The following is a 26,423-nucleotide window of genomic DNA, read 5'->3' on the forward strand; positions in this document are numbered from 1 at the left end:
GCGGCCAGAAACATTTGTACCAAGACGTTAGAAGACAGCGCAACTGCGATCGGAGAGCGCGATCAAGTTAGAAGCAGCAGAAGCAGCAAAAAAAATAAATACAGCTAAAAGAAAATACAAGTGCTGCCCAGTAGTAGAGTTAGTTGAGTAAAGGTGGCCAAAAAGCAAAATAAAGCCAGACAAGTTGCGGTTGCTTCTGCCTCCTGGACTTGGACTTGGACTTGAAACCTGAGTCTTCGACTCGATCGTGCTGCAAGAGCAGTTACAGTTAGTTGACACTAATACGAGTTATAAATGCGTTAGCCAAAAAAAAAAAACACAAAACAAAATAAATAAATAATACAAAAAACTGAAAGAAAAAGAAAAACTGGAAAAAAAGAAACGCGAGTGGCAAATCCAATCCAAATCCAGTTCCTAGCCAAATTAAATACCCACCCAAAGTGCGTTCAAATTGCTCAGTGTGTTAAAATTGCCAACTAGTGTTCTCCCATCTCCTATCCCGTTAAAGATGGCGCTTAGTGCAGCCTGGAGCTGCGCCCTGGCGTTAATTGCGGCTCTGTGCGCCCTGCCCGGTATCACCGATGCGGAATATCCCGGCGTCATTGAGCTGGTTGGCTACAGCAATCGACGGGCGCGCACCCAGTTTATGGAGAATCCCTATGTATATCCAAATCCTACGCTAGCTCCACCCGCATCAAAGACCCGTGCGGATATTGAAACCGTTAAGCGTAATATGAAGAAATATGATAGATTGCTGGAGCTGGACACGAAGAATCTGCCGGAACAGCAAAAGGACATGCTGGCCAGAATTGTGGAGCGTGTGGCGCGACTGAAGGAAACCCTCGATATTGAGGAGCAGCACTTAATACAACAAGAGGCGACCTCAGCGAGAAGTAGCAGTGCCTCGCAACTGCTCTCCACAGAGGATTCGGAGCAGAGCACGCTGCCCAGCACGGGTTATACTGAAACCGAAACGGACCCCACATTGCTGTTGGACGAGACGACACTGTTGCAACTGCAGCACACAATGAACGAGCAGGCGGCATTGCAAGCGGAGGTCACAGCTCAGACGACGCTGATGAAGGAGTTTCCGACGACAACCGATCAGAGTGTGGAGGGAGAGACAATAGCACCGGCATTGACCACACTGGCCGACAATCAGGAGGTGCAGTCCACCGTCGACGACGACAGCGACGAGGTTGACGATGAACTGCAACAGCCGTCGACGACCAGCGGCGATTCCCTAACGGATGCCACCGAACCTGATGATCAATTTGTTGCCGCACGTTCCAATAATAATATAGCCGCCATAACTGCAGCCGATTCAGATGGGAGTACGAGCACCACAATGAGCGCTGGCAATCAACGCACCTTGAGCACCCTGGGCAAGCATAAGCTGCGTGCCACAAAGCGTCCCTTTGGACACAAGGTCACGGCTGCCGTGAAACGAGGTCCTCAGCGTCCGAGCAGTGTTAGTGCAGCGGCTGCCAATGCCGCGGCACAGTCCAAGCCACCCGGCACGGCAACAACCACAAAGCAAAAACTAGGCACTGGCAACAACAACAACTATCAGCAACAGAAATTGGGAGTCACCAAACAGCAGCAGAAGGTAACTGCTGCCAGTTCATCGCATCCTGCCACAATGACAACGATCAATTCGGGTGCGCCAGGTTTGCCGCTGGAGCAGCTTTATACGAGACCACAAGCCAATATAGCAATGCCAGCAGCATCCTCAGCAGCAGCAGCAGCGGCAGCTGCAGCCGCAGCAGTTGGGCCAGCAGCAACATACAACAGCAATAATCAAGCCCAGGATACCATTTATGATGGACATGTGAATGCTTCGGCGCTTATTGATAGCCTGAACACCAACGCTCGCGAGGAGTACTATCAACAGAAGCTCAACAATAACAAGGATAACAAGGTTAGTAGAGAAATAAATAACCTGAACAGGCCTCAATTGCCAAATAATTTGGGTAGTTTAACGAAAATAAAGATGCGAAACGCCTTTCTTAGTCCACCAGAAACGAATTTTGGTTCCGATTCCGGCTCATCCAATATTTACAGGCATTGATTTTACAATTGCAAGTGTTATGGTCTAAAATCAACCAACAATATATCTTCAGATCGACTTTAATTAAGGAAGTATTAAAAAAAATCAAATATAATACTTTTATATTTACAAGAGAGTTTATTAAACTCAGCGTTGCAAAAGTATGTAATTTCATAAGATAAATCGGATGTCTTGAGAACTTTTCAAATTATGTCTTTTTGCCAGAAAAAGTATCTGTTTTCCCCATAAGTATTCGACTGGTCAGTTGAGCATTTAATGAGCGCCATTCCAGTAAGCCAGAAAGTCCAGAAAGCTTGGCCAGAATTGCCTTTCTCGCTGACTAACTTGACCGCTTGACATTTTCCGCTTAATTAGCGTTGAGTTCCAAAACTTATGCGCATATCAAAGGCAACACAATGCCAAATAGAGGGGCAAGTTTGAAAGGGTGGTGGCGGGGGGCTTTTGAAGGGGATAGACAGCTTAAAAAACCGTTTTGACCGAAAATGGCACAGAAAACAACAGAAACAAAAAAAAACACAAACAGAAAAAAGAAGTGCAGGCCCGTTGAATGTCAAATGCAGAATTATTGGTACAACTTGACTTTGAAAGCGGCAACAAGGGGCAAACAACAAGCAACAGCAACAACTGACAGCGACAACAGCAAACAACGACAACAGCAGCAACAACAATGGCTACACGTTGCCACAGCTATCTTTTTTCGATTGTCAAGCATTAAATACCCTTGCAGATATAGGAGATATTGTAATCAGAGCTTGAGCAACATCTACTTAAATAATTACAAGCATTATTATCAGCTTTGAGCATTTGTTGTAATGGCTTTTAATTTATACTCATAAGTTGTAATCAGATCTTCTTTAACACTTCATATGAAGCAGCAACTATACTGCCATTGATCAAAATATATCCAAAGAAAGTTGTATCGCTTAAGATCACTTAAGAAATAAAGTTGTTAAAGGGCTCGTCAGAGTCTACCTTGTATGCTGTAACAAAATGATTATACTCCACTTTAGAGGGTATGAAAAATATCATTTGAGATTGGAGCGTATATAGTTATCCATAGCTAGAGAGGAGGCAGCCTGGCTGACTGGCTGGCAGGCTAGCAGGCAGGCAGTCAATGTGGCCACTTGTTATAAATGGAGCGCCTTCAGGCTTTCCATTGCAAATCGATTGTCATAACGTTGCTGTTGTTGGCGACGACAACAGTTGCTGCAGTTGAATCTATGAAACTTCTTGCTATTGCTGCTGCTGCTGCTGCTGAGTGGGTCAGTTTTGGGAACACAGCAGATAGACATGCCGTAAAACGAAGGGAGAGGTAGTTGCTCTTTGGGGGAATACAATTTAATGCACATGTCCAGATCACGGCCATGTCTGAGGGCAGCTTCTCACATTCCATCATCTCATCGAAGCCCACACAAAAAAAATAAGGAAAAAATCGGACGTTTGGCAATTTGTAGCCACTACTGACCTATAAATTTTGATGTGCGCCTTGCCTAACAACATATGATGATGGTATGGCGATGCGACTCCAGCGAGCAAACAGCTTGCAACTCGTTGAAGCGACTCCAGCAAACAACGACATAATTTATGGCTGCGATTGGCCATTGCCAATTGGCCAAGTTGAAGATGGGAACGTTGTCTAGCAAGCAGATGATGATGATGATGATGATGGAGCCGACACACATAGCTCTGCTGGCCGGCCAATTGTCTAAACTCGGATTCGAACTCATAGTTGCGCCAATATCAGAAGACTATCGACAGGTTGAGCGAGTTGCACGTAGCGACGCCTCCCCGTTGCACGCTCATCGTGACACACAAACACATAATCCGGCTACTATCGGCAACAGGTTGCAATCAACAACCAAACAAAAAATTGCGTTAGCTAGTTGCGTTAGGCTTGTGAGTTTAAGGTAATTTAAGTACCTTCTTCCAAGTACCCATTAGAGCTGAGCATGGGTGCAATGGGTGTGTGATTTCTGTCGTGAGACGCCAACAAACATAACAACTCATAAACATAATCGAATTGCTTCGATTCTTTAAAGAAATTACAAAAAACTAAAGTTTACTTTTAGTAGAAATTCGAGAGGCACTCAACTCTGCTGCTAGTCAAAACAGCATCCATGTTTGTGCTTAATTGAATTGAAAGTCAGAGGCGGAGTGAGTGATTGGTATCCGCACCTAAATAGGCTGCCAACCAGCCACTGGAGTGGCCTGATGAAGTCTTTAATTGTTGCCAACCAATACGAATTGTGCATTGTGCGCTTGAATCGTTTGATGCCGTTTTAAGCTCGAGCAATGCACTAAATATCTCGTAACTTGGATAGAGACTCTCTTCAAAGACAAAGAGATACAAATTCCGATTAGCAGACGAGTTATTTTGATTGCTTAGCTAAATGGAAATGGGTGCCATTCATACACACAGAAGCTGACATTTCTACTTAATTTGACATATGTGACAAGGTCGTTGTTATACCCTCTAACTAAAAGAAAATGAGTTTGTTACCACTATTAATTTATTATTATTATTATATCTGACTGTTGCTAATACTCCTCATCAAAATGTGCGTTTATTTAGGCAACTATTTGCTCGTGTTTGCAACAGAGACATAAAGCAAGTCTTAAACATAGACATAAACCTATTCCCCAACCAGCTAGCCATAGGGTATTTGCCACTTTGCGCACTTTTATGGTTATTGTGAAGTGACCATCAAATCAATGGTAAATCCACTGCAAGTCAACCCCAACAGCATGAAGATAGACGTTAAGCAACTTTATGAGCTACCCATGATTCCCCGACTTGATGATAAACAACGAAGCGTTAACACAAAGAGCTGGAGAAGCGGAATCAGCATTCTGGCTGATTGCTGGATGTCGTTTACCGCTAGAAATTTCATAAATTAACGATTAAGCACAGATTTGTTCGTACGGGGTTTTTCTTTTCAGTGTGCATTCTTTTGCCTGACCACCGTGTGTAATTAACACATTGTTAAAACTTATTTTTTGTATTTTTTGTATTTTTACCCAGAATCGGACGATGGGAAGAATCATAAGCCGAGACTCATTATATTCTTGACATTGCGACACCAAAAAATTAAGATCTTAAGTTTTTGGTCGCTAATTTACATACAAACAATAATAGTAATAATAATAACAATAACAACGAAGACAGTTCCAAAAACTTTCGCTCGCAATTCATTTACACGCTTTCTATAGCCACCTTGGAGAACTCAATAAGAACTCAAGAGCCAAGTTCAGTTCTAGAGGCGCTAATGGGCCACAAATCAGAACAGGTGTCATAAATTTCGATATGCAAAGTCAAAGCACAAATAAAATTCGTGGCTATTCTTGGCTAAATTGGCTCTAATGATGAGCTAAAGCACCGTTAACTGCATTTCCATACCACATGCCGCATGCCACCTAAACACTGTCTAGGTCGTGGCGCTGCGCCATGAGTTGCACTTAGCTCTTCTTCAGTTTCTACGAATGATGCAACAAATGAACAACATGCGACTTTTCACGCTCTCAGCTCATTTAATTAATGGGCAGCTGCGGAGCGCATCTACAAAGTGGCAAATGGTGGGAGTATTCGACTTGTAGATACCATGTAAATAGATTTCTTGCATGTAAAGAGAGATGTGAATTGTTTGTAGGGAATACTTATGAAATTTTCTGTATAATTAAATAATTTCAAGCTTCGATATCAATGCTTCCCAAGAGTATCTATAATGCCAAGAATTTTGTAGATAATTAGATAATTAAGATGAGACGTTGTATGCTCTTCCCTTCGTCTCATGCCGCTACAGGGTATTAGAGAGAAAAGCTTCCCCCGCATGCAGCATGCGCCATGACGCCAAAGGCAGCTCGGTAGCAAAGAGACCACGCCCTCGCCCGTTCCGTGTAGTTGTGGCAATTAATGATAGTTTTTTCATTTGCATTATTACGCTAAAAGAAAAGCAAAAAAAGAAGTTTCACTGCTTTTTCACTAACCTTAGCAGCGTTGCCCACCGCCGCCGCATGGGGCACAACTGCCGCGTGCCGCACAACTGCCGCGTGCCGCACAACAATGACACCAACAATTTTACAATGCATAGAGCATATAATCATAGCATATGAGAAAATGAAAAACAAAAGCCAAGAAAAGTGAATTGCAGTTAACGTAATTTCAACAAATAAACCAAGAAATTTCATATGTGTACATAAAGCAATAAGTAACGGAATTATTCCATGAAGTTGTTGAAAAATAGTCTACAAATTTCTGGCGAGTTTTGCAGCTGCCAATTTGTGTTATTATTTGATTGACAGCCTTTGCGGCAGGTGGCGGTTGTTGTGCGTTGCTTGTGGAAAGTTCAGCAACGTAATCAAGCATGGAATTGGCCATAAATCGACTGACCATGAAATAGTTGTCATGACTCAGGAGATTACTTTTGGCCATAACTTCTTAATCAAAGCTGTTTGTTAACACACGCAGGCACACACAAAAGAGACCGTTAGAGATCTGCGCTTATGTTAATCAAAGAGACGCCACAAAACAATTACAAGCAAAAGCCAAAGGGGGTGCTGTGGAGAGGGGGGGCGGGAGATGGAGGCAGTTGAAGTGCTTGGCGGAAGCTGTAAGCAAATGCAAATGAAAGCATTCAAGCAGAAAGAGGCCCAGAGACAAAGAAAGAGTCAACATTATTCATATGATTAGGAAAAATCGAACAATGAACGCCGTGATGAAGAAAGCTGAGAAAAGTCGCCGCTTCCCTCTCTATCTCTATCTCTCTCTCTCTCTCTCTCTCTGTCTTTGTCTCTCTAACTTTGTTAGTTGGTCTTAAACTAGGTCTAGTCGCTAGCTTTCTAACCTAACTCTTTTGGGAAAGGGTTTTTTGCATTTCTATTTCGGTCTCGTCTTGATTTATGAAAACACATTTTTGTGGCTCGCAACTTTTACTTGCCCCATCAATGTTGGCATCCAGAATCCAACACGCTAATCACGGCAATTTATATAAAATTATAATATAAAAAACCTTCGCTCATTAGTGCCAAAAATAGCGCAAAATCAACGCAATTTTTTGTCGGCAAAACTGAATAAAATGGAAAAAAAAAAAGTGAAACTCCAATTGTGGAGCACGCTGGCCAAACCCTTAACTGATCATATGGCAACAATTCATTTGCGGCAATGACTGTAGCAGATTTTATTTTATTTTTTTGCTTAATGCGTGGGCCAAGTTTGCTTCGATCGTGCCGCAGATCGTTGGACTTTGATGCCCTAATGGGAGCTCCTTTTTATTGTGGCAAGCGAGAGAGAGAATTGGGGATCTCCCAGGGCAGCACTTTCCATTAAGTGAGAGTTAGAAGAAGCCGAAGCGTAAAACAAACTACATCAACAAAAAGTAGACAATCCACCCACTCCTCCCCCCTCGGCCAACTCTTCAATTGATACGACCTCACGAAGTCCACGACCAAATTAAGATCTCACAGCATTTGGCAACTAATTGTAAATGTGTCTCTCCCTCTACCGCAACCTCACCCTCTCTCTATCTCTCTCTGGTAACTATTTGCATTTCTTTCCCCTATTGCAAGCAACAAAAAAAAAAAGTCTTAAGCAAACTATCATCCTTCGTCTTTTGGTCTTTTGGCTTTCTTCTCTCGTTACTTTCTGCTGCTTTGGCTTTCTAGGTCGTGTAATTGTGCATAGAGCACACACAACCAAACACACACAATCACACACACACACACACACACAATCACACAACAAAAAACCAATTGCATTTAAATCACAATTTGCTTTGTTGCCAATCTCAGGTTTGTGGCAATAGACAATGGCTAATTCAATTGCTGCTCGCTGCAGCTGAAATAAAATCGGGTATAAAATTGATAAATTATTTATAAAGCACTCACTCAGTTCTCAGCTTGCCGCTATTCTGACGTTTATGGTCTATAAACTTATTGTACTTTCTAAAGCGGCAACCAAAAACAAAACAATAAACAAAACAAAGAAACAATCAAAATAAAAGCAAACAAACAAAAAAATAAGATGAGCCACGACTTCCAACTGAACGGATTAAAAATAGTAAATAATAATAAAAATAATGAAGATCTTTTGGCTACTTTGACCCGTGGTTTTGGCCCCGGGTGCAACTTTAATACAGCAATTTCTAAGCACACCTGCAATTAACTTGGCCATTGAAAAGATATGCATCTATCAAACTTTCCAACAACGAGTCTTTGGGGCAAATCAGCGAAAGAGTGGCGGCAGGCATACAGCGCTAAACATGCAACATTTAACCCACACACACACATATACAAACACACACACTCGAACTATAACTCAAGCACTCATCAGTTGAATGCAATCAGCGAACAAAAATAATGCCACAAATTGCACTTATGCTGAATGTAAAACGTTTTTAATTTTTAGCCGATTTTTGTGTAAGTTTATTTCTTTAGTTTCCTTTTTTGTGGCGCTACAACTTTTACTGCTTTTGTGGCAACATCAACATCAACATCAACAGCAGCAGCAGCAAGTTGCACTATTAAAGGCGTTAGCCTCTTTGATATTTATGTCTAATGCAAAAGAAAGTGCCACAAAGGAGTCGTGGCAGGCAGCTTAAGTCCACATTTGACACAATTCTGCGAAAGTGGTTCTGCTGGCCACATGTGGCAAGCTATACGGTGAGAGAGGGAGACAACAAATGTTGCTTGAAATTTGCAGTTCACAAATTTTCATGTTTAAATTTAAAATGCTAATTTGTTGTCTTTTGAGTTCTGCTTCACTTTTTTGTCTCTGTTGTGTCTTTTTGCCTGCCCTGCAACCAGATATTGTAATTTGTTGCAGGGATCCACCTGGACAAAAAAATGAAGAAGTAAAAAAAAAGCTATTTCATTAAAATGCACAGAAAAGTTTTGTCTGACTGGGGCGGGGCGCATAATTTGTTGTACTTTCAGCAACAAGAGTCCGGGTGTACCTACCAGTTACACAGCTCGCCATTTACAACCCACATAAATGGATAGATACGTTTTTATTCCGCATTTTGACCGGACATTAAAATGGAATAAGTTAGTCGGGGCAGGCAGTTGAAGTAACTACTAAAGTGCACATAAAGTTGAAATTTTAAAGTGCAGCTGGAATAAAAATGAAACGATTTTTGTATCTAAAATACAATGGAGATAGTTTTACGGCAATTTCAAACTTTCTCAATCATCCTAAACTTAAGTGTCGGAGCAGGAAGTGCCAATAAAACTTCAACTTTAAACACACAAACATAAAATCGATAACAGCAGCGAAAATATCGATTACCATATCTACCATAGTTTACTATAGATAGTTTTCTGGCAGTCTCAGACTCTATTCATCATATCATATTATTCGCTATTATTTAACCATTGCTATCTAAAGCTATCGATAACATTATCACTTAATTCGAACATCGTTTCACTAGACTATCGATAACATTTGATACTCAATTGAAAAAGCGGCATTTCACTTGACTTTCCGTTTGTGTGCCTAATACGATTTCCATTTCAATTGCTGTGCCACATATCGATTGCATTTGCTGACTTCATCAACTCACTTTACAGCAAGCATGGTCAGTTTTGAGGCCATCCAACTGGCACACTGACAGCTGATTGCTGCTGTCGTTGTTGCGGCTGTTGTGCTGCCGTTGCTCTTGGCAACTTGACACAATTTGAGCCAAGTGTCGATAGACTCAAGCTCTAGCAAAAGTGTCAATTTCCATAGCGAGAAAACGACAGACAGACAGACAAAAGGCAAAGGCAAGGGGTATCTATTCCCTGTTCTCCCTGTTATCTTTTTGGCATAAATGCAAACAAATTATACCATGAATACACTCTTACTTACGGCTAAAAGGCTTGGTTGTACTTCCACAAATATTACAAGCAGTTTAGTTGCTAGCTAACGTCTAATGGCTGGCGTAAATATTGACATACCATTGAGTGTGAGTAGGTGTGGTAGAGTGTATGCTGCATATCGATGATTACAATGCCAGGTCCAAGACAAAGTACACTTCAAAAAGCCATTTGAATGTGGCCATCATATTGTTTGCCGTCACCAGACATTGTTGTTAGTTATTGTTGCTTGTTTGTTGTTGTTGTTGCTGTTCTCTTTGTTGCTGGCTGATGTTGTCAACTACTGTGTTGTACGTTGCCAGCAATTTGTAAGCTGTTGCTGTCTGTTGTTGTTATTGTTGCTATTGTTGTTGCTACAGCAATTGTCTGGTTATTTGTCAGATTTATAGGTGAGTGTGTTGTGTGTGTGGGTATTGTCAGAGAGGCGTGTAAACACTTTAACATTTGACTTTGGCATTGCTGCATTGCTGCATTTGAATGCAATGAGACTTTCTCGCCAAAGCCAAAACAGAAGTCAGCAACAACCACAACAAGGGGTTGGACTTGGGGTTGCACTCTGGCTGAAGAGAAAAAAGATTCCATCGAAATCATTAAAATAACAAATTGCGCACGAAAAACGCAGTTGCCCAAAAAAGCAACAAGAGCGAGATTGCAGTTGCTGTTGCAGTTGCAGCAGTTGTTGTAAGTGGCATGGATACCCACAACACACGTAAATGGTGCAAAAAGGTTGCAACAACCACCACACAAAGACCAGGCAATTATGTACTGACAAAAATGCACTTTCTAACTGCGAAAAAGAGACGCCTCAAACGAAAGGAGGAGCTTTTTTATTTTGTTTTTTGGCCAGAAAAGCAAAAGTTGTTGGCGTGGTCACACCCACCATAGAAATGAAAATCTACACGTCTATGAAATATGTGTCATTTGGCAACAAGGCGACTGCAGACTACCAACACTAATTGGGTTCAGAAGATCACATATAGAAAAAAATGGAAAGCAAAGGCAAAACAAGACAATTGGCTGCCCACCTTTATTAATCATTTCGCGTTTGCAATAGGACGAGGACTCCAACTACAACTACAACTACAACTCTGACTCCGACTACAACTCCTACTCGAATTATAGTTGGCTTCACATGATTCCCATGCACCCAAACACGACCGCATCTTCAATCAACGTCAGTTGCGAGTACTGCGCGTGAAATTAATGAGCGAATTGTAAGCTGAGCATATACAATGGGTAGATATTGCACTTGCATCTTCTAAATGATGGTAGGGCTCAGCAGAGTTGCAGCTCAGATAGAAATAGATGTGGGAAGGAGGCGGGTCCACACGTTGCCGGTTAACATGATAAAGCGCGGTGATTAAAATATTTATGAGCAAGATTGTGCTTGAGAGTTTGCTAGCTGCACAAATGCAATATTACTGATATAAAATTATTTACATTTCTATGTAGAGATGAGTGGGAATTATTGTACTTTGAACATTGTGTTTAACGGAATCTTGAGCCGAAACCAAAGTTTAGAATTTCTTTCAAAACCAGTTGCAAAAACCAATACTGTTCGTTCACGTGGTAAAACACTGGAACTAGTATAATCACATCACGCCCTGGTTTTGAATGACAGTTAACGATTCTCTCAACATAATATTTCAATGTCGATCAGGATGTTATCATAATTTTAAGATTAGCTTAAGTACGATAGTAAAAGTGATTAATGACACCTGCAGTCGCACCGTAGCTCAAAGCCCGCTTACCTGCAATAATATAAGAAATAAATAAAAATATTCGCGATAAGCGCTTGCAGTGCATAAACCTCATTTCTCATTTCTCATTACTCAGTGGCTATCCCGCTCTGGCTGAGCATTTATCATTATTCAATTGCTGTCCTGTTCTCGCTGGGCTAACAAGGCTGCAGTTTCAATTGCAAGCAACTGCAACAGCAACAAATGCCAGAGATTTCAAATGTTGCTGGTTTTGGCATGGCAGGCAATGTAATTTGATAGGCGACAACTATCCAGAGACTGCCGCAGGCAGGCAGACCAAATGTTTCGCACAGCACACGTTGCGTATCTTTTACACGGCAACAACAACAGCAGCAGCAGCAGCAGTTGCAAGTGCGACTAATAAATTAATGTGGCAGCGTCTGCGCTTGTGGCAGCAACAGCAGCAACAACTACTCATACTAGCCGGGCCTGTCACCTAGACCAAAATGAAAGCTGCAATCGCTCGACTCTCTGCGACGAGCGTGCTAAATTTTTGCCAGCCAGGTTGCCAAGCTGCCAAGTTGCCAGCATGCCAATGATAGACAAAGCAACAGCAACAACAACAATACAAATTCGCACTCGCATCTTTGTATTTGTATCTCAAAGTCAGAGTTTGCGTTTGCATACGAGATGAGGTCGCCGGCTCTGAAAATACAATGAGATAGAGATAGAGATTGAGAGAAAGAGAGGGAGAGAGAAACTCTTTGGGAGTTATGTTAACCTGCATAACGGAGCTGGAGAATCAGTTGCCAGCGAGCGATCCGCTCGAGCTGCGGCTCTTTATCATTACCTCTAATAACAGGCACCACAAAAGATATTCAAAGATATTCTCACTGCGAGTTGAGTTGCATACTGGCCATAAAACTGATCAATGTTGATTATCATTCATTTAATTATGATTGATAGCTGTAAATGCTGATGTATCTTGGCCAATGGCCAAGTCGATGAGTCTGTCTGTGGCTGTATCTATTAGATACGTTCTGTTGCCAATTGATTTACTGTTAGGCCAAACGACTCGATTTTCTATCTCTTACTTATATAGCAATCAAAACGGACAACACAGCAATCACAATCTAAACATTCCGAAAACAAAAAAACAAAAAACAAAAAACAAAACAAAATAAATGCTGTGGAAAATACCAAAACGAAATTTGTTTTGGCCATATTTGTCGCAGTGCAGAACTGAAATGCAAATTGAGGTTACAAACTTATAGACAAAATGCCCACAAATGGTCGAGAGAGGCACACCGAACCAAACCGACAGGCAGACAGACAGACAGATGGACAGACAGACAGATGGACATTGAGTCAGTCAGCTAGTTACTTGCCAAGTGAAATTTCAATTCGTACAGAATTTGTCGCAAATTGCTGTTGGCATCGCAGTTTCTGCCCCTTGCCCGCCCCACTTCACAGCGATCCTCCACGCCTCTTCCGGCTGCACAGTATTCGCCACAGTCATCGGTCACGACGGAAACAAAGGACTGTGACGAAATCGCTCACTACAAATTTCATATTTATCTCTGAAGTCTGCTAAAATGCACTGTGCAAATATGAAATACAAATTTTATGTTTAAAATAAATCAACATTGTTTAGATTCAAAGTAAGATTGGTTACTCTTGCAGAAGCCGATCTTAGAGACTATAAGAGCTAGAGGTTTTAAGATTGTTATGTAAATACTCGAACAGCATTTGATGATTAAGTTAATTGCATTTTATTGACAACTTTAACCGTTTCATAAATATCGTTATAAATCCATTTCCGATAGCAATAAACCATTTTACTGTTGAGAAACACGGAATAAATTCGTATTTTGTCGTATCTCTTTCTTTTCTTCTCATTAAAAACACTTTTGATAAGCACTTTTGACTCAAAATGTGTCTTTATTCCAATCATTGGTTTTCATTCAATGAAATTGAAAGATGAATAAGAATTCTTCACAAATTATTATTCTATCGAACACAAAATTGCTTTTTGCAGTGTAGTCAGAAGGAAAATGGAAAACTGGGCAAAATATAAAGAAAAAGAAACATAAAAAAGCAAAGTGAACTTCAGCAGTTGTCGCTTTATAATGCCGACGTTTGGTGTTTTGTTTTCTTTTTGCCATCAACTGCTTTAATAGGATAGGGAAGCGCAGCACACCCAATGATATAGACATTAGCACCGCAGGCTCTCCCATAATTAACGCACTGCTGCATAATGTTGGCCTTTTTCTCTTCTTCTTCTTCTTCTTCTTCATCTTTTACTGCTGCTGCTGCTGCTGCTGCTGCTGCTGTGGCTGCTTTGTCTTCTTCTTGATCAGGTTGTGTCGTGGAAAAGCCATGCGAAAAACATTCAAAGCAAGCCGAGTCGCAAAACAAAAGGCAAAAAGCAGCCAGAGAGAAGTAAAGAAAAAAAACGAGATGCAAAGGCCGCAAGCATCGAAGCTGTAAAAGATAATAAATCTAAAGAAAGTCCAATAAAGAAAGTGTTGGCCTCAAGGCCTTTGGAACAAAAACCAAAAAAAAAAAAAAAAAAGGAGAACTACATATTATAATGCTGTGCATAGTTAAGAGATGGCACAAGAAAAATGCCAGGGCACTACACAAAAGACAAAAGACAGAGACAACAACCAACAACCAACAACCAACAACCAAACAACCAACAGCGAAATGCAATAATTAGGCGCAACAAATTAAAGGCAGGCAACATTTGTTATTGCTGTTGATGTTGTTGTTGTTGTTATTGTTGTTGTTGTTGTTGTTGTTGTGGTAGTTGCAGCTTCAAGCTTAATTGAAATCTGCGGCGGCTTCTGCCTCAGATCAAAAGTAATGGATGGTAGTTGAAATTGTTGCATGTAGAAAGTTGATGGCTTATTTAAATACGAATTGGCAGCCAAAAAAACCAGTCAGATGCAGATTAATTTACCCATTTGTCGGAATTTGTTGCTATTACTTGCGATTATACCCAAATCTTCTGGCCAACACACTAATTTCGCTTTCTTTCCGCATTTTGCAGGTAAGACTCAAAGAGACGCCTTCTCCTGCTGGTCATAACAATGCCCACAATTTCGTACGTGAGTAGACGCTTAAAAAATACAAAAAAAAACCTCTCAAAAATAACAGCTAAACGTTGAAAACCGTCAGTTTGATGTGCGTATTAGCGTTGAAAACAAAATGTAAACATTTTGACCATTTTGCGGTTACGGTGCCCGATCTGTTGTTCGAGGTAAATGACCAGCAATAGAAACATTTTTCCTCAACCTAAGTGAATTTGTTTAAAGAGCAAATAACGAGACGCATGAATGCCGAATGGGCCCAAGAAGAAAGTGAGTTTTGTTTCCTATATAAACCTGCCGCAGAATCAATGCAACATAAGCAACATAAGAAAATGGAATTGAGAAAGAACTTGTGAAACAATTAATGGAACATAAACTAGAGAATGGAATTTAGAAGGGACTTTATGGATGAGTTAGTGTAACATATGCTAGAGAATGAGAATTGAGAAAGAACTTGTGAAAGAATCAATGGAACATAAGCTAGAGAATGGAATTTAGAAGGAACTTATAATTGGAATATAAGCTGGTGAATGAGAATTGAGGATATATTTGTGGCAGAATTAATGGAACATAAGCTAGAGAATCGAGAAGGAAATAGTTTAATAATCACTGAGAACTGCTGAACTTGTTTAAGAATCAGCGGAAGTTTTCCGACTTCAAACTCATCAAGAAACAATAACCGTTTTTAAACAATATAATAATATGTATCATTTCCAATATGCCCTATTTTTTATCGATTATAAGAAACAAGTGCATAAAAGTATTACGACGAAAGACATGCTTTTCAGGCGGCTGCAACAAAGTAAGCCAGCCAATGTACATCTACCATTTTCGATCTTGCAGCTACCATCTTTAGTTGGCAGACTGGGGCACTTTGTCTGTCTGTCGCCCCGTCGGCCTCTGTCTTTGCGCATGCGTAACTGATATCCATCTTGGGCGGCGTTACATTTTCCTTATACCTACATAGTTTGAAAATGTATACATATATTTATATATATTTTTTTGCGTTGCGCATAACTTGTCAAACAACAAACAAAGCCGGATGGGCAACGGACAGGCTAAGTGACCAAGACCAAGACCAAGAGCAAGACCAAGACCGAGGTTGAGTCCAAGACCGAGGCCACGTTTAAGGCCCAGGTTCATCCTGACCAAGTTGCCAGTGCTGCAACAGCCGCATCAGCATCATCAGTTTTCCATGATATAAGCGTAACGCGTTTCATAAAAATAAAGCAAAAAAAATGTGGAAAAAACTCGCACAATGTCTGCAACGTAAGCGTCTGAGATTGCATCAAAGCGTTAAACGTGAGCAGCAGGTAGCTGCTCAAGGGGAGGGTGGCAGTTGCAAGGGGCATGTGCAATGCACAGGTACAAAAGAGGAGTGGGAGGAAGGAGGAGGGAGGGATGGGGGGCTGGCTAGTGGCACATACACAGCAATTACATTATTTCGCCGTGGCGTTGAACAACGAAATTGAATAATCCAATTGCTCCACATGTGGCAGCAACAGCAGCAGCAGCGTGCAAAATTCCACAGCTACAGTGGACACTGCAGACAGCAGCTGGACAATGTACGCCGTGTTCATAATTGTTGCAAACCAAATTAAGCAAAAAAAGCAATAATCTTCAAGGCGTTCAATGTGTCAAATGCAAGAGCAGCATGTTGCTGGCGTGTGTGTTGCTGGCTGGCTGCTGCTGCTGCTGCTGCTGGCTGTATGTTGCTGCTGGTACTGCTGCTGGCTGCATGTTGTTGCTGCATTAGGCAACGTTAATTTGTTCTAATTTGTTTCAAATGGCTAGCCCAGCATTTTTGTGACTTGTCATAAGCTCATAATTGTTGTTGCTGTTTCTGTTGCTGTTGCTGTTGCTGTTATTGCTATAGCTGTTGTTGGTGCTGCTGCTGCTGCTGCTGTTGTCCGAGCTTCTTAAGTGTTGCTTTCGTGTTTAATGCGCAGTGCCGTAATATTTTTCTTTATGCTTAGTACTTAGTTATTACCAATGGCTGTTGCCCGCTGCTGGCCGAGTTTATTGTTCTAGTTTAACGTTTGCTCGCTCCTCTTCTCACTCCGCTCCCAACCACTTCTTTCCCCTCTCTCTCACTCTTCACATTGCCCGCACTAACTCTATTAACAGTTGCTTTTTGGTGCCCCACACTTTGCTTCTCTTTTTTTTCTTTTTTTTTTGGGTTTGTTGAACTTTTAATGAGTTTATATGGCGAGCATTATTTGATTTTTAACGAGCAAATGCATTCATTGGATATTTGGAACACTTCGGGTCACATTCTGAAAGGGGGAAGGGGGGAAGGGGCACATTACAGAGCATCGCATCCCATTCCAGGGAACGGATGCCGTCCATAATGAGCAGCTTAATTATTTACCTCTATGAGAACTAAACGATAGCAATCAAATATTTGTGGTTTGCTCAGATTAAGAAATTCAATGGGCAAAATGCATCTCAATAGAAATATAATTCCTTTCACTTCATTAGGAGCACAATCGATCGATGTAATAGATGTAATCGATAGCTTTAATATTAAAATTCATATTTTATCAATTTTTTTAAAATGAAATCGATCAGTTTTATGGCTTTACCTCGATAGTTGGATTAACTGTCAGTTGGTTGTCTAGATTCTGGCTTCAGGCTACTTTCAGCCATATTCAAGTGTGCCTTAACCTTTTAACATTATAAAGATACCTAACGGATGCTGCAAACCCTCCATAACCTAGCGATTTATTGAACCTTTTTAATTACGCCCCGCGGTCAACAGCAATTTCTTTTCAGTGGAGTTGGAAAATGTATTTTAAACTGCCAGTGCGGCCATCAAGTGGCCCAGGGATGCTGTTCCGTGCTGTTCTATGCAGCCAGATAGCTATCGATGGCCAGCAAACCGGAAAAAAGCGTTGAGCAAACAGCAACAGCAGCATCAGCAGCATCAGCAACAACTTCAACTACCGCAGCAACAACTACAGCTACAGCAGCAACAGCAGCAACAGCAGCAACGGCAGCAACAACATTGAAAGCAAACAAACACACAAATGAATTGCGTGGATTTGCATGAGAAACTACAGTTAACAACATAACAATCTAACAACAACAACGAACAACGAACAACGAACACAGCAAGCAAGCTCAAGTGAAATGTGTACATAACAACAACAACCGAAATCTTAAGATTTTCGGTAGCTTTTAAGCTGCAACAACAAAACAACGACCCCGGCGGCAAACATCGTGAGGCGGCAATCTACTTGAAATTTCACGCTCTTTAAATAACAACAACAAGCACTACAATAGCAGCAGCAACAACAACAACAACAGCCACAACAACATACAACTTGAGCTCTGACAAGAACCTGCAGCAAGCAACAATTAAATCAAGCATCCACAACATAAATTTCATTTTCACTTGACGCATCAAATTAAATAACAAATAAAAAGCCCTCGAAAGTGAGAGGACAAGGCAAAATCACACACAAGTGTTGTGTGTACAACACACACACACACACACACACACGTAATGGCAACTAATTTTGTGTTCTTGTGCACTATATATAAATATATATATATATACACCCCAAGTGGTTGGAGGGGTTGGGGGGTCTGCTTGAGAGCTCGACGACTTTCACTTAATTAAATCAAATTTCAAATGAAAATGAAATGAAAATTATTTATTAATTGCACTACCGCAACACAGAAAGTCACTTCATGTATTTTAATCTAAGAGGGGTGGGCGTGGCCTAAGCAACATCATATATACATATTATGTATATATATATATATATTTTATTTGTATAGAAATTTGCATTGAATGAGCAGAGTTTGTCTTTCAACGTTCAGTTTTCCAAACCATTTGAATAACATTTGCTCTCTGCCTCTGTGAGAGTTGCTCAGACAGTTTACAACCCAACAAATCCTAAAGCTGACTTCATTGCTGTCAGTCACATGCGCTTGAGCACCAAAAAGAAAAAAAAAAGTAGAAAAAACATTAGCAACAACGTCTTTAGCTGCTGTCGCTCATTAAATATAAATTTGAGCTGCTGGCATAAATCAAGCTGCGTTTAAAATGAAAATGAAACAGAAAACGAAAACGAAAGCGAGAAAATTCACAAGGATAAAGTTTTTCTTATTTTGGTTATAAACTTAATTCACTCATGGTGAGAGAGCTGCTAGATTCTCAACAGCTGCAACAGTTGTCAGTGGCACTCACTTCCGTTAAAAGCAGGCAGTTTGGAGTAACTTTGCAGCATAGTTTGCAAAGAGCGAGTGTTATTAGATGATCAAATTTTGACTGCAACTATGGAAAAGAGTAGTTGATAAATTTTACTTAAACCTAAGCCCATTGTGAATAACTGCAGCTTTGTCGATAACTTTGTTGAGGAACAACTTTAAAATAGAGCAATTGGGAAACTATATTTCTCAAGTTTGACTAAGCGCGGGTCGAAAAACTTGAATTGCCATAACTTTGTCAAAAGTCAATCGATTTAAAAAAAACCAGGGCTTTTAAATCATGATTGGAGGGACTAGAAAATATAAAATTTACATGTGATTTTCCATAACCAAATTCGTGTTCAAATTATACCCAAAGCCACCGAGCCTCCTTATGCAACGATAACTCTTCATAATTGAAGCCTAACTTAGTCGAGCTTACTCATGGAAATAATTACCAAACTAAGCATTATAAAAAATAACCATAGTCACAACCAAACTATCGATCATTAGCATCGAAGGTAAAACCATTTTTAAAAGCCAAAATTATGCTGTAGCTAGAAGCCGCCGAGGAGCGAGGAGCTTTCGCTTTTTTGGCGGAGATGGGAGGCATATTGGATTAATGGAGAACACACGCTACCTTGCCACATACGCCATGTTGCACATGCCAGCTGAAATTAGCTGTCGAACGTGTTGGCAAAGAGTTTTGCAGAATAATTGATTCTGCCGTCAAATGCAATCGACAGCAAGAACTAAGCAAATATTGACCAAAAGCTGCTGAATGTTGCAGGCAGAAAAGGAAAATCGATAAGAGAACATGGGGCAGCAACAAAAGCGAATGCGATGCAAAGAAATCAGCGGAAATGTCACTTTCTTTTCAATCAAAATGCAATTCATGCCACTCGAATAACGCATCAACGGCTGAAAAATGTTGCTGCTGCTGCTGCTGCTGCTGCGGATACAAAAGGTCGTGCCACTTCATGAGGCGAGGAAAACACTCAGGGAAAAACAAAACGGAAAGGTAGCCAAAGAGTGAAACACAATTTTCAAGTGTTAGTAGTTAGTATGTTGCTCTGTGTGTTGCTCTGTGTGTTGGTGTGTGTGTGGGGGCCAAGTACTGCCACTGTCTGAACTTTAACCTGTGTGCCCATGTCGAACCGAAAACGAAAAACTAAACTAAAAAAACTAAAGCGGACGCAAGGCGACGCTTTAATTTGCAATTCGTGGAAAATTCTTTAACTGAAAGACTAGTTAGGCAGCAAAGTACAGCAAATGACCACCCCCTTCCACCTCTCCCTTGCAGCGCCCACCTGTTGCCGCCTGCCCAGTTGGCAGTTGCTTGTCCAACAACATGGTAAATATTTAAAAATGTACTTAGCCAAAGTGAAAGAGACAGGCAGAAAAGGGGAAACTGGGAATAGGCAGTCAGCCAACTAGACAGGCAACAAGCCCCCCAAGATCCGACGACGAGGAGCATTGAGGCGACAGTTGCACAATTTGGACAGATGCGACAAACAGCTGACTACACGGCTAAGTTGTGGCAGACAACCAACTTGCAGATTTGCAGACCCAATCCCCAAGTTTCAGTTCCAACTCCAGGTTCAGCTACAACAAGACTCAATAATAATGCCAGAGCCAGTGTAAATCACTGTGCTAAGAAAGCAGCGAAATGGGAGGGGATGGCAGGGCACAACTGCTTTGGGGGCTTCAACTCCGAATGCAAATGATTGGCATGGGAAGCGCTCTTTTCTGGGTGAAGTGAAGTGAAGCCAGCAACAACAACAGCATCGAGGAGAGTTTAAGAGGCGACTAAGCTAAAGTTAAGTTCAATTATGTGCTAAGTAGCAAGGAGCCAACAGCAACAAGTTGCAACAACAATAGCAACAATAGCAACAACAGCAACTAGCTGCTACAAGGCGCAATTAGTGAGGAAAATTGCTAACAAACTGAGTGAGAGTTGAGCTTTAGTTGTAGTTTGTTGCATTTAGTTGAGTCCGCTCGTAGGTTAACAATGACGGCTAACATGGCGTATGAGTCATGCAAAGAGACTTCTTTTTTATTTGTTTGTGTGTATTCAGAAATTTCAATAAGTTTTCACCATTGTCGATATCAAGGTTAACAAAGTCAACTGACTTTTAGTTGAGCTTGCTGTTAAACCATCAACATAAAATGTTGCAAGCTTTAGTGTTCAACTTTACAACCATTTTAAGATTAACTATTATTTAAAAAGCAAACGAAAACTTTCTGCATCCGTGCTGAAGTACAAATATTTGCAAAAACTTTTATGAACAACATACCTTCATAATCCAGCTCAACACTGCCAATTAATTTGGACTCAACCATAAAACTCCTCTACTCGGTTAATGGAATTTCCAAGAATTTTCTCTACAAATGTTTACGCATACCAGAACAAAGTGATTGTTTAATTTGTGTGTGTATGTTTGTTTGCTACGAAGTGGAAAGGGAAAACTGTGGGAATAGGGGAAAAAGGGGCAAATGAAGGAACGGAAGCCAAGCTAAACTTATTCGGCAAACAACTTGCAATTTTGTTTAAAGCATATTTTGCAAAGACAATATGCAAAAAGTAGAGTTTGCAAAGAGCATTTTAATAGCAAAACAAAAGTCGCCAAGTGACGACAGCAGAATGTGAATTGTGGATACGAGTGCCATCTATATTTGAGTATTTAGAAAGTTTCCTGCATAGAAAAGTTGAGAGCAAAATGGCTGTTAGTTAAAAGAAAGGAAGTGACGGGACTTGAACTCCAGATGCGAGTTGTAAATGGAGTTGTTGACTCTTGCGCACAAAATTACCAAGCAAATTGCAAAGTGCGACTTTGCCAAGGGTGGCACTTGCAACGCCTGCCACACCTCTTACAGCTGTCTTGCATCCATTTCTGAATACGTTTTTATTATTTCTTTTTTTCGCTTGCATTGCTTCCGCTGGGCAAACGGAAAAGGCCCAAGTGCAGTGAAGCAATTTGTGGCAATATGTGAGAGTCTCGTTTGCCATTAACCTAACGCAAATGCAGTTTTGCAGTTTGCAGTTTGCAGTTTGCAGTTGGCTGTTTTGCAATTGAAGCTGCTGATTGGCACCCAGAAATCTTCTTCAGTTGGATTTATTACATTTAACCGTATTTTCAATTTATCGCTCGAAACCTTCCTGGTCCGAGACCGTTGTTTGCAAACGCTGCGTCAATTTCGCACTTGCCAAGAGCCACAGACAAATATGTGTTTAGTGTTCTTGGCTCATGGCTTGCCAACGAGTTGAGCAGACAAACAAGCATTTAAGCCAGTGCAAATATTTGCAACTGACAGGCAGTTGCAGTTGCAGTTGCAGTTGCAGTTCGAGATGAAGACGGGTGTCGGAGGCGGAGTAGGAAGTCTGCCTTCGAAGCACTGTTGGAAATCTAAGGCCCATGCCTTAAAGCACTATTTAAACAGAATTGCAGCTGCAGTTTAATTAGCACAGCCCTGGCCACATCAATCAAGTCGATTATAATTGTATACATATATATGTGTTTTTAATTTCTAACTCTATTTGCAGAAGACGGCGACAGCGAAACCAACAAAATATCATTATTATCCGCACAATCAACACATCTATCTGCTGCCCGAGTGCGCCATACAGCAGGTCTGCAATGCTGTCTACGTACGCCTTAACTACACCCAACCGCTCTGCGCCTGTCCATCAAGGTGAGCCACAGTTTCCAGTCCAGGCTCAGTTGGATTGTCAGCTGCGTCCAGCTGGGCACAGCGCATTCCCAGACAGCTGCTAACCACTAAAAACCTAATCTATCTTCCTTTTTGCAGATATCGTGATCCCTGCTCGGCCAGCCTCAACGAGGATGATCAGCACACCACCAAATTGGTCGGTGATAATAAGAAGAAGGTAAGTTGCCATCTAACAGTAGGGTGCGTCAATCAACTTACACTGAAACCAAAAAAAAAAAAAAAAACAGCAAATGGCAATTGAAATATTTTTGAAAAGTGCAATTTGAATCAGGAAATGGAAGCTTAAATTGTGCTTGTTTTTTCGTGCAGTGCATTGCAAGATGGTCTATGTAATTGGCAACAATGATAGATCATGTGGCTGGGCACGACTTGAAAGCGATCAGCTGGCACTGCCTTATAGATTGCCAACTAAAGATTTTGTGGCAGCAGGATCTGAGCCAAGGCGCTTGTTCTTGTTTGACTTGCTAACAAGTGCAGTTGGTTGGTTGGCCGGGCAACCATCAAACCCACCAGCGCACCACTAGGCACCACTGCTGCCGCATGTGTGTGGTATGCGACTGCAGCACGTCATCAATTAGCTATGCTGTGGTGCATAATTGAGATATAAGTGGTAGCTGTTGCTGTGGCACTAAAAAAAAAACTTGCAAATAAATTAAATAATAAAGCACGTTTAATAGTTTAATGGAGCGAGCGGACAGTTGGACAGTTTGCTGGCCAGCGTGGGCTGCAGCTGCCACAGCAACAGCTGTAATAATTGTGCAGTTGAGTACCGTTAAGTGCCACACTTGCCGCCGTTGACGATGATGCCTTGCTGCAACTGTACCAAACAAGCAAATTATGAAAATGCGTTTAAGCGAGCAAGTGGTAAAAATAGCTATAGCTAGAGCCACATCTAGAAAAACTAGAAAACTACAAAGCACTGCAACAAACGGGGGTAAGACTTTTAACTGGCAGGCCACATTAACCTGAATGGCAGCCAATTGGCAAGCGGGCGAAAGGAAATACCAACCAGCCAGCCAGGCAGGCAGGCAGGCAGGCAGCCAGTCAGCTAGCGCCGCAAGTCAATCAAATTATTGACAGCAACAACAACAAGAGTTGCAACAACAACAACAGCAGCAGTAGCCCAAGTGCAACACGAATCTTTTAAAAGGACAATCATGTCAGGGCAATTGAATGGGGATCAACACCAGTAAACAATTGCACTGCAATCTCTGCTCTTTTTTTATGTTTTTTGGCAAGCTTTAGCTAATGTGGCACAAGCACCATGCAACATACACCGTCGCTTTGCCTCCCCCTCCCCCTCGCCCTCGCCATCGTCATCCCAGCCAGCGCCCAGGGCATCAAGCGAGTGCCTGCTGACAGTGACAGCTCTCGCCTGTCCAACAGTGGCTGCACTGCTGGCTGCAGCTGTGGCATGTCTGTTTTGTGGCATGTTAACTTTCAATTTGCCCCACGATCTGTGCATACATATAGAGAGAGAATTAAATGAAAGAGGCGGAGGAAGTTTGGCAATTCGATTAGTGAACTTTCCATTGCCGTCCTGTGGGGCAATGTCTAATTGAGAGTTAGCCACCATCTATCAGCCATTATCCGTCTAGACAGCCTAACGGGATTCATCAGGCACTAAATACACCACCTATTTCTTCTTTGTTTTCTCTGCTGTTGCACAGGCAATTACGCTGGCCAAAACCTGCGAGGCAACCACGGAAATGCGCGAATGCCGCTCCCCCAAGGATTGGTCCCTGCTGGCGCTACAAAACACACGCACCGGCAAATCGCACTATCTCGTCATCTGCCGTTGCCCCGACCACTTTAAGATGGGTAAGTAATGGCCAAGGCCAAGCTATTAACGAATATTGCATTAAAATCGCCAAAGATAATTATTTCAATTGAAAATTGGTTCGGTTTTATAGAAGCTTGGAGCCAACCCTATGGGTATTCTTATAGTCTAGAATATAAAGAGATCAATTGGTAAATTTACCCTTATTCTTTAACTGATGCCAAAATAGAGTCTTATCATTGTCAATTGTGTAATGATCTGGTAGAGAGTGTTCGACTGGGAAACACCTTTCTATCCCCTGGTTACCCATATATTTAAGACAATATGATTTTCTCTCGTGTTTCTTAAGCAATCTCAATGAAATGTTTACATTTTATCAAGATTATATCAACTTAAATGCAGTATTAATCTTGAAACGCTGACTTAACAACTAAGAATACACCAGTCGAGGAACTAGCCAACTTGCAGATACCTTTCTATCCCATCCTTACCTACATATCTATAGCAATACCATCTTCTTTCAAGTTTCTCAAATGATCTCTCTGAATTTAAACTAATAAACCTATTTCCCGTTGCGACAGAGGGACCCATGGCCCATGATCAGCCGACGTATGCGAGTGTGCCCGGCATTCGGGTGTTTGGCATGATGTGCGTGAAACCCGGTTACTCGGTGCGCAAGCCCAGTTCGCAGCCACCGAAGCGTTATCAGCTGCAGAAGCCCTTCTATCGTCCGATTGGCGGCAGCAGCAGCAACAGCAATCTGGGCGGACAAAAGGACAGCTATGGCAGACCCATCTATGGCGGCGGCAGTCAGGGGGGCAGTGGGGCTATCAGCGCAAACTATCAGCCACAGGATCAGACGTTCCAGGGCGGCAGCAGCGGCAACACCTATCAGTATCTAAATCGGCCGGAGAGCACACATTCGCATAGTACGCCCAATTTCCGACCGGATCAGTTTACGTTGAATGGTTTTCCGGGCAGCAACTATGGACGGAACAATGAGCGACGTGGCGAGGCGCCGCCCATTGAGGCAGCCGCCGAGGAGCGGGAACGGGATCAGGGAGCAGCTGTCAGCAGCAGTACACAGGCCAGCGATGAGGCGGAGGCACGCACCACGCTCCAAGCGGATGCCAATCTCAATCTCAATCTCAATTCGGAGTCACCGGCGGCGGAGCTAACAACATTACCGGATTCGAGCCGTGCCAAACGATCGCTGTATACGCTGGAAGATTTGGAGCCGGAGTTTCCGTGGGATCGTGTGCTGGAATTCAAGGATACCATTGTCTGGGACTAATGACGCAAGCGGGCAACCTAAACTAGTAGTTAAATTTTTCTAGCAACAAAATTATTTGTGTGGATCGAGCCTCGAATTCATTTTTATACAACTGCAAAAACCTACTGTGACTGATGCAAAGGATCGAAATCGATATCGATATCGATTCGGGATGGGAACCGGTATCGGCGACTACGTAAAAGGCGTAATGCAACGTAACGTAGCATATCGTAGACGAGACGCAACGTAACGTAACGTAACGTAAGAGAACTTAACACTTAGACGCTAAGCACTTAGCACATTAAGCATTTTTGAAATGGCATTTCCGATCATCTCATTTGATCGTCCCCAATTAATTTTTAACAAAATACTCGTATTTTTTGTATTTATTAAAAACAAAATAAAAGAGAAAGAAGAACGAAGAAAACAATTACGAATTAATTAAACAATTACGCGCACACGCCCCGCTCACACTAATTGTTTAATTAATTTGTTTTGCATGTCGAACCCTAGCATGGCCTCAATTTTATATATTCTTTAAACATACTTACTTAATTAAACAGTGAAGCAAATTACTTAAATTATAAACAAGCGAGAAAAAAATACATTTAGTTGCCTATTTATGTTAGACTTAAGCTGCATTTACTAGTAGTTAAATTAAACGAAATTAAAACAAAACAAAACAATTATCAATGTGAACGAAAATTTGCGATTTTCAATGAATTCT

At 41.5% G+C, this 26,423-nt stretch overlaps 2 protein-coding genes across 2 annotated transcripts in view; one reads left to right on the plus strand and one right to left on the minus strand.

Moving 5' to 3' along the window:
• LOC6557728 (elongation factor-like GTPase 1) overlaps positions 1–26,423 on the minus strand; it is a 73,970-nt gene that overhangs the window by 44,107 nt on the left and 3,440 nt on the right. The window lies entirely within an intron of this gene.
• LOC6558391 lies at positions 434–26,073 on the plus strand. The gene is made up of 5 exons (XM_001983396.2): positions 434–1,921; positions 22,456–22,604; positions 22,722–22,800; positions 24,314–24,464; positions 25,005–26,073. The coding sequence occupies exons 1-5, from the start codon at positions 509–511 to the stop codon at positions 25,715–25,717; spliced, it is 2,505 nt and encodes an 834-aa protein (XP_001983432.1). The 5' UTR covers positions 434–508; the 3' UTR covers positions 25,718–26,073.

The sequence above is a fragment of the Drosophila grimshawi genome, unplaced genomic scaffold (assembly GCF_018153295.1).
Source record: "Drosophila grimshawi isolate 15287-2541.00 unplaced genomic scaffold, ASM1815329v1 contig_44, whole genome shotgun sequence".
Lineage (NCBI taxonomy): Eukaryota > Metazoa > Arthropoda > Insecta > Diptera > Drosophilidae > Drosophila > Drosophila grimshawi.